At 45.3% G+C, this 10,000-nt stretch overlaps 1 protein-coding gene across 1 annotated transcript in view; it reads left to right on the forward strand.

Moving 5' to 3' along the window:
• The window catches only part of celsr3 (cadherin, EGF LAG seven-pass G-type receptor 3), a 64,107-nt gene that overhangs the window by 31,595 nt on the left and 22,512 nt on the right, over positions 1-10,000 (forward strand). The window contains 7 exon segments of the mRNA XM_061257494.1: positions 1,519-1,702; positions 4,500-4,601; positions 4,922-5,016; positions 6,552-6,761; positions 8,229-8,415; positions 9,087-9,236; positions 9,551-9,734. Of these exon segments, the coding sequence (XP_061113478.1) occupies positions 1,519-1,702; positions 4,500-4,601; positions 4,922-5,016; positions 6,552-6,761; positions 8,229-8,415; positions 9,087-9,236; positions 9,551-9,734 (1,112 nt within the window).

The raw sequence follows: 10,000 nt of genomic DNA on the forward strand, positions 1-10,000 counted from the left end.
GTAGTCCACTTAGGAGCAGAGCATATGATCCCAGTAGAGGTCAGGGTGGATGTGGTCTACAGTCACAAAAGTGCAGAAAGATTCAGTGTGATCAGAAAAGCAGAGAGAGATGTGTGTAGCTTGGTGTCATGGCTTTGTTGATGGATAAAAGGACTGTGTCTCTGTTGAGAGATCTGCCCTGAAGCCAGAATGGACAAAGTCAAAAAGGTTATTTTGCCGCAGGAAGTGAGAGAGTTGATTAGGTTCTGCATATTCCAGACTTTTGGAGATAAATAGGAGTAGGGAGACTGGCTAATAATTCTGGACACCAGATGGCTCCAGTCTGTTTCTTCAAGATGAATGTGATTTGGGCCTTCCTGAAGGCTGCAGTAGAGGTTTGCTGGAAGACAGGAATCGCAGTGTGCTGGGTGAGATGGTCCGGAGAAGAAGGGAGGGAATAGGGTCCTCTACACAGGTACAATATATTGACATCTGTGAGGGCAGAGAAGGTAGAAGGTGGATAGTAAGAGGGGTAGTGTGGGGGATAGTGAGAGGGGGAGTGTGGGGAATAGTGAGAGGGGGAGTGTGGGGGGATAGTGTGGGGGATAGTGTGGGGGGATAGTGAGAGGGGGGGTGTGGGGGAGTGTGGGGGGATAGTGAGAGGGGGAGTGTGGGGGATAGTGAGAGGGGGAGTGTGGGGGGATAGTGAGAGGGGATAGTGAGAGGGGGAGTGTGGGGGGATAGTGAGAGGGGTAGTGTGGGGGATAGTGAGAGGGGTAGTGTGGGGGAGTGTGGGGGATAGTGAGAGGGGGAGGTGTGGGGGAGTGTGGGGGATAGTGAGAGGGGGAGGTGTGGGGAAGTGTGGGGGGGAGTGTGGGGGAGTGTGGGGGAGTGTGGGGGATAGTGAGAGGGGGAGTGTGGGGGATAGTGAGAGGGGGAGTGTGGGGGATAGTGAGAGGGGTAGTGTGGGGGGATAGGATGAGGCAGCTGGATAGAGGAGTGAGGACTGAGCTCCACGGAACAAGGTTCAGATCTGTTATCTTCTGTTAAGATCTATTATCTTCTTCCTAAAGTGGATTGCAAAGTCATCTGCAGCGAGGACACATGAGAGGGGAGGGATCGAGGATAAGGTTGAAAAGTGAAGAGTTGAAAAGTGAAGAGAAAGCTAATCGATTTAGCTACATTATTCTGCATCAGCAGGAGTGTGGAATTAATCTTCATAAAATTAATTTGTGCAAATCCTTTACTATTTGAAAATTTAGCTGAGAAAGACTTGTGGCCGTGCTGCAGAGACAGGGTGTTGGCGGGTCTGTGCTCTTCCCTGGCTGTCTGGGGTCTGGCGTTCTCTGGCAACAGCTCAGAGCTGAGTGTCTGCTGAGCCTGCAGCCATGCCAACACCACAAAGGCCTTTTAAAACTAAAGTGATTACTGGGCATAGGTTTACCGCGAAACCTTGGCTCAGATTAATTAAAATTTAATTCAGCATGTTTTCCAGAACCTGACCAAAGTTGTGTTTCTCTGTCTTTTTTTGGCCCCTAGGAGTTCTACTACCGGCCCCGGGGGAGTGACACCTGCCTGCCCTGCGACTGCTACCCAGGGGGGTCCTTCTCCCGGTCATGTGACCCGGAGAATGGGCAGTGCCAGTGTCGGCCTGGTGTGATTGGCCGCCAGTGCAACATGTGTGACAACCCCTTTGCTGAGGTCACACAGGCGGGATGCGAAGGTCAGGCTCCGCCCTCATCTTTATAACCTCACGACAAATACTGTATCACTCCGCCACGTATATAACCTCACGACACATACTGTATCACTCCACCACGTGAGCACAGTACCTCATCTTTATATAACCTCACGACAAATACTGTATCACTCCACCACGTATATAACCTCACGACAAATACTGTATCACTCCACCACGTATATAACCTCACAACAAATACTGTATCACTCCGCCACGTATATAACCTCACGACAAATACTGTATCACTCCACCACGTATATAACCTCACAACAAATACTGTATCACTCCACCACGTATATAACCTCACGACAAATACTGTATCACTCCACCACGTATATAACCTCACAACAAATACTGTATCACTCCGCCACGTATATAACCTCACGACAAATACTGTATCACTCCACCACGTATATAACCTCACAACAAATACTGTATCACTCCACCACGTATATAACCTCACGACAAATACTGTATCACTCCACCACGTATATAACCTCACAACAAATACTGTATCACTCCGCCACGTATATAACCTCACGACAAATACTGTATCACTCCGCCACGTATATAACCTCACGACAAATACTGCATCATTCCACCACGTATATAACCTCACGACAAATACTGTATCACTCCGCCACGTATATAACCTCACGACAAATACTGTATCACTCCGCCACGTATATAACCTCAGGACAAATACTGTATCACTCCACCACGTATATAACCTCACAACAAATACTGTATCACTCCGCCACGTATATAACCTCACGACAAATACTGTATCACTCCACCACGTATATAACCTCACAACAAATACTGTATCACTCCACCACGTATATAACCTCACGACAAATACTGTATCACTCCACCACGTATATAACCTCACAACAAATACTGTATCACTCCACCACGTATATAACCTCACAACAAATACTGTATCACTCCGCCACGTATATAACCTCACGACAAATACTGTATCACTCCGCCACGTATATAACCTCACGACAAATACTGTATCACTCCGCCACGTATATAACCTCACGACAAATACTGTATCACTCCGCCACGTATATAACCTCACGACAAATACTGTATCATTCCACCACGTATATAACCTCACGACAAATACTGTATCACTCCGCCACGTATATAACCTCACGACAAATACTGCATCATTCCACCACGTATATAACCTCACGACAAATACTGTATCACTCCGCCACGTATATAACCTCACGACAAATACTGTATCACTCCGCCACGTATATAACCTCAGGACAAACACTGTATCACTCCACCACGTGAGCACAGTACCTCATCTTTATATAACCTCACGACAAATACTGTATCACTCCGCCACGTATATAACCTCACGACAAATACTGCATCATTCCACCACGTATATAACCTCACGACAAATACTGTATCACTCCACCACGTGAGCACAGTACATTACTGTCCCCGCCAATAGTGTTTGAACAGCAAGGCCAATTCCTTTTGCAGCACCGAACACAACTGGTGAATAGTTTCTCCAGTGAATAGTGTCGCGTTACAACAGGATGCAGATGTAGAATGATTATTTCAGGCTAGCTAACGTTAGATATAGTCGACATAATCAGCTCGTTGCAGCTCACCTAATATCTAGTAGCCAGCAGACAAGCCAGCTGAAACGTCTACAGTAAGGAGGAAAGGGTAATATGTGAAATACAATTTGCTCAGATTGCATATTTAATATGGGTTGCTTGGCTCTTTGATTTTCAGGTGGCACAGAAATATTAAACAATCTATGCATCCACGGTTTTCATTGTAGTTTATTAATATTTGATTGGGAGGTATTGTGTTACACACATTTTAGTGTAGGCTATTACCCATTCCTGCTTCAAAGGTATTTTCAGGGTGGAAACAAATATTTGAGTTAAGTATTTGCAATAATTTGTTTGTCAATCATTTTCTTGCCTTCTTTCCTCAAAATAGACACTGGGATATTTGTTGGTGCTTGCTGTCTTATGCAATTTATTTTTGCTTGTTTGTCAATGGGCTTCTGTACTATAGGATATTTAAAGGGATTGAACAACCCATTAAGGGCAGTAAATTCTGTTTATTCCAAGTGACAATAATGTAACAGCAATCATCATATTTACATGCAGAGCAACAATCAATAGATAAAAATAATCTAAAACGTAATTTATGTGTACAAACAGGCTAAAATGTAAAATAGAACATATGCAGATTAAAACTAGCCAGCCACATAATGTTCTCGCGAAACATTCAACCTAAAAAAACGGCTTCTGGTTGGAATGGATTGAACTGCAATGTACAGTGCAGTAATGTCAGAATGCGATATTAAATCCGAACGAATTGCTTGACGAACGGAAGACCGGCAACAGCACTTTCCCAGCGCAAGTGCGGTCCGATTCCGATAGTTCCGTCCCTTGCCTCGCTCCTCCCGGTCGGTTCGACTGCCGACTCGCGCACGTGCTGCGTCACATCCTCCAGAGAGGAGTTTGAAAGTGATGTTCGCGAGGGCAGAACAGCCCAGGTCCTCTGCCCACACACAGGCCATCCGTAGGCACTTTTATAATAGGAATGAGGGTAAATGTGTGCCCGTTGGGGTTTTGCCTTTAGCTTTTAAAACATATTCATTTATTTTGATTTGGAATTATTTGGAATATTTCATAGAAATAGACCTCTCCAAACTTTCTTCTTGACTGTTTAATTTGTGTCAATGACTGAGCGATTACATGTATAAATGGATGTGAAACTGCCTCTGCAGTGATCTATGATGGATGCCCTAAGATCATTACCTCTGGGATCTGGTGGCCCAGGACAAAGTTCAGTCTCCCAGCGGCTGTGCCCTGTCCCAAAGGCTCTGTGGGTGAGTGCATTACCCACAAACCCCAGCACCACAAGACACATATGGAGGGGCTAATGCACGTGTGTCTGTGTGTGTGTGTGTGTGTGTGTGTGTGTGTTTGTGTGTGTGTGCATGTGTATGTGCGTGCATGTGTATGTGCGCATGAGTGTGTCTGTGTATACCTGTGTGTGTGTGTGTGTGTGTGTGTGTGTGTGTTTGTGTGCATGTGTATGTGTATGTGCGTGCATGTATGTGTGCGCATGAGTGTGTCTGTGCATACCTGTGTGTGTGTGTGTGTGTGTGTGTGTGTGTGTGTTTTGAGCCTGTTGTCTCTCTTCCAGGTGCTGCCATCAGGCATTGTGATGTGGAGAGGGGTTGGGTGGATCCGGATCTGTTTAACTGCACCTCCCCTCCATTTGTGGAGCTCAATGCAGCGGTGAGCACCTAGTGGCCTTGTGGTGGAACTGCAGGCTCACCTCATTTCCAGATGCAGAAAGCCGGTTCTTCACTGTCAGAGAAAAATCCATCACTTCACCTGTGTGTTGAGAAGTTCAATTAAATTTTGAATATAGCACTAATTCCGCATATATTTTCAGATATGGGGTTGCAAGCATGACAAATTATCATAACCTAAAACTTGACCAAACTCGATAAAGTTTGTACTAGTACGATTTCATATTGGAATTTGCATTTTCAGAGATGCATATCCGTAAATAATATGTAAAGATTAAAAAATATATTAAAATCCATCACCACAAATTATTAGCATGAAATATAAATCTTGGCCATGTCTGAGATTAAGCAGGTGAAATAAAAAATCTGGGGTTTGCTGAAATTATTTCTAATTTATAAGCTTTAAAGATAATTGACTATGTTATTTACAGCATGTGGGACACCATTAAAAATGAATGGATGGTCATGGGCCGTGTCGGTAATCCTTCAACCTGGACTCCCGCTCCCAGGGATGTGAGGGTTACACAAAACATTCTCACAATGCTGCTGCAATGTAGCGGCATTACTGCAATCATTTACAAAATATTACACCACCAAAACATTACAGTATTGGCACTCTTCAGCACCCCCTGCTGGTCTGCTTGCCAAAGCACCGTGTGTGTACTGCTGCTACTGAGGTCTGTGCAAGCTTGGCCTGGTGATTTCATGTGTTTTGGAGCAAAACCCCAGGCGTCTAAACTCTCCCAACCGCAGCAGGAGCGTGGAGACGAATAGACATTATGTCTTCACAATAAATATATAAATCAATAAAGCACGATACTGCATCAGGAATTCATCACAATTTGAAGCAGGGAGCTGTGTATCTGCAGGAACGGTATTGATGAATAGAGATACATAAAACCATGATGGATTTATTTAATGTGCTCCTTCTATTCAAGAGACATCAATTACATTTTAATCTCAATACAATTTGTTACAGTTTTGCTTAAGATGCAATGTGTAGCCATTGAATGCTTGATCATAATGCAATTGTTTTTGTCTTGCTAGTTGTCTTTAAATGTATTATATTTGTTGTTTGCTGTACTATTCTGAAGTGCAAAACATTCCTTGTAATACTGTCTGCTCTTTGGAGGTTTCAGGAGCATTCACCTTGCAATTTCAGTCATTCTCAAGTTAAAGTTAAAATAAAAAAACATTGTATTATTCTGGTAACAAACTGTGTATGTTTGTGTGTGTGTGTGTGTGTGTGTGTGTGTGCGTATGTCTGTGTGTGTGTGTGTGTGTGTGTGTGTATGTTTGTGTGTGTGTGTGTGTGTGTGTATGTGTGTGTGTGTGTGTATGTTTGTGTGTGTGTGTGTGTATGTGTGAGTGTGTGTGTATGTTTGTGTGTGTTTGTGTGTGTGTGTGTGTATGTTTGTATGTGTGTGTGTTTGTGTGTGTGTGTGTATGTGTGTGTGTGTGTGTGTGTGTATGTGTGTGTGTGTGTGTGTGTGTGTGTGTATGTGTATGTGCGTGTAGCTGGAGTCAGTGGAGAGGAATGAGACGGAGCTCAGCACCATTGCGGAGAAGAAACTGGCTCATCAGCTGCGTGATGTCACAGAGGCCACGTCGCGTCTCTATGGAAACGACCTGCAGATAGCCGAGCGTCTGCTGTCGCGTCTGCTCGCCTTCGAGAGTCGGCAGAGCGGCTTCGGTCTGACTGCCACGCAGGACGCCCACTTCAACGAGGTGAAGCCCTTTTCTGAGGAATCGGCTGCGTATCCAGAGGCTGTATTCAAGTACTGTGTTCCTGTACTGTACTGTAATTCCTGAGCGTGCCGGTATTAACTGCGGTTAGGACTCCTGTGGGCAGAGCCACAATTGATTGACCATACATAGGCCAGGAAGGGAGGGTTTCAGCTCAACGGAAATTCCCCATTGACTTGTCAAGCAATAATAACACTCATAATTGATTGGACCTAAATTCCATGCCTTAGCCAGCTCCGCTGTAACTGCAGTACAGCCGACAGAGTGCAGATGTTTACCGACGCGCTGGCTGGCGGCACACGCTCCAGTCAGGCCTGTTCTCGGCCCGATTGGCGGGAGGTGTTCCCAGTGGTGGGATGCCATTCCAAACTTTGGAGAAGAATGATGATATTTTGTTGATGAAATTTGGTATTATGTCAGAGCCTATTCTGATTGTTGATCTCATAGGGATGGCTGTCTGGCGCCCTCTTTTTTCTCAAAATGAGTCATTTAGTTGTATAAACCTTTTCTGTCTTAGTCATACATCTCTTGCTCCCCTTTTCCTTTCAGTGATGAGCACTTTTGCTGTTTTTTGCCATTAACATTATGCAGAGTTTCCTTTGTTCTTGTTTTACAAAATGCTGTATCAGAGGGTTTCTATTTGTCCTCTGCCCAATACAGCAAAATTATTCTTAAGCATTCCTCACATCTGCATTTAAATGGCATGTGATTTATCGAAGGCAAAGTATGTATGTTATTAAAGGTACAATAGGTAATTTCCTGACTCCTAACCGTCAAGAGAGGAATTGCAGCAACAAACACCCTCAAACCACAACACTGTTCACCCGCCCCCCCCCCCCCCTGTGGCTGTGGCAATTAGAACAAATTTTTGAGCTTGGATTATTGTACATCTGCACAATGTTTTGGTACAGAGTGTCGTCCCATCAACTGTATATTTCGAAACCCGAATTTAAGGACTACGAACACAGGCAGAGGCTGAGTCAACATGTCAGTGAGCCTTTTTCAATGATAGGAAGGGATTGGTCTTATACCAATAGTTTAACACAAACATCTTACCTATTGTCCCTTTAAAGTTCAGGGCCATTTCATGCTGTACAAAGGAATGCTTCGTTGTGACTTAATGATGGTTCTGCAGCGGATTTACAGCCTAGCTGTGAGGATGACGATCGTGCTGCTTACTAGATTTTCTCGATGTGAAGAGAATATGCCTGTGTGCCCATGCAGATTCTCCCACAGATCCTACATCAAATCATAAATGTTTATTTGGTTTGTGGACACAACAGTGGAATTGTTATTAAACTGGGCCATGTTCCATAAAGCAGAATTACTGCACCAAAGTAAAAACCTGGAACTCTGACAAAACTGGAACAGAGCTGTTCCAGGTTTTACTCAGCAAAGTTATCCAGTTAACTCATTAACCTCATTAACCCTTCTCTGTGTGTCTTCCAGAACGTTCTGCGGGGCTGCAGTGCGCTGCTGGGCCCCAGCAGCGCCACCCTGTGGCGAGGACAGAGCGGGACAGGCGAGCGGGGCGCCGCCGGCCTCGCCGAGCTGCTGGAGCTGTACGCTCGGACCCTGGCCCAGAACATGAAGCTCACCTACCTCAACCCTGTGGCCCTGGTGGCTCCCAACATCGGTGTGTGTGTGTGTGTGTGTGTGTGTGTGTGTGTGTGTGTGAAAAAATCACACGCATATAATAATAATAAGTTATTTAACTGAGACTTTTATTCAAAGTGACTTTCAGTTGATTAGACTAAGCAGCAATGTGGGGTTAAGGGCCTTGCTCTAGGGCCCAACAGCTGTGTAGATCTTACTGTGGCTACACTGGGGCTTGAACCACTCACCATCCGGGCCCTAGTCATGTAACTTAGCCACCGGGCTACAGGCTGTCAACATCACCTGAGATAAGGTGCTGGTCTGAGATAATGTAAATGAAAACAAAACAAAAGCCCTCACAGTTTGCAACTCCAAAGACCCCTTTAATTACTGAGACATACACTGCTACTAGGACAGCATTTCGATCCTGTCTGGATCATTCTCAGGATCTAAATGTTGTCCTTGTACTTGTGTTCATGTGTGTTAAATGTTAGGTATTATAAAGTGGGCTTTCTTTTTCATTTATGTTTTATTTTACCTGGCAGGTCCGATTCTTTTTTACAATTACATTCCAGAATGTGTGCTTATACATGTTACTTCTGTGAGTGTTGCACAATTGTATGTCTACTACTGTACATTTTAACAGATACAATTGCTAGCTTTATCTGTTAACTATTGTCTGTGCGTATTTGCCTCCATGTTGTGTTGTAGTGATGAACCTGGACCGCGTGGAGAACCACACTCATGTACGCAGGCGTTTCCCCCGCTACCACAGCAGTCTGTTTCGTGGCCAGACTCTCTGGGACCCTCACACACACGTGGTGCTGCCCCCTGCTGCCTTGGTCCCGCAACGACCCTCCGGTGAGAAACACTTTCACACACTCATTATACATGCATGCAGCGTTCACACAGACAGACAATTATATACATGCATCATACATGCATGCAGCATTAACGCATATTCGGTTGTAGACACGTACAACATGCATGCACATTCAATGATATACACCAACAACATTTACAAACGCAGTGACACATAAATGGAATGTTCACACATACAACACACACTCAATGATCCACACATACTGCACAAACATGCACACACATATACAACGACACACTTGCTGATATGTGCGTAAGCTCAGCCTCATTGGGATGTTCATGGTGTCCTACAGCACTCTACCCCAGCAGTCTCCACACGCCAGTCAGCGTGCGGACCAATCGCACGCCGGAGATCCCTGTGCTGAAGCGCGCTGTCACCGCCCCGGACCCGCCCATCACCATCGTCATCCTGCTGATCTACCGCAGCCTGGGCGTGGCTCTCCCGGCCAAGTACCACACGGACCGCCGCGGAGTCAGGTCAGACCCGTGTGCTGTTCTGCTGTGTCTCTGACCGGGTCTGGACTGGCCTTGGTCTCTGACCGGGCTGTTTCTGGTCATGTTCACTGACTGGGCTGTTTCTGGTCATGTTCTCAGACTGGGCTGTTTCTGGTCATGTTCACTGACTGGGCTGTTTCTGGTCATGTTCACTGACTGGGCTGTTTCTGGTCATGTTCTCTGACTGGGCCGTTTCTGGTCATGTTCACTGACAGGACTGGTTACGGTCATGTTCACTGACTGGGCTG

Source organism: Conger conger, chromosome 10, assembly GCF_963514075.1.
Source record: "Conger conger chromosome 10, fConCon1.1, whole genome shotgun sequence".
NCBI lineage: Eukaryota > Metazoa > Chordata > Actinopteri > Anguilliformes > Congridae > Conger > Conger conger.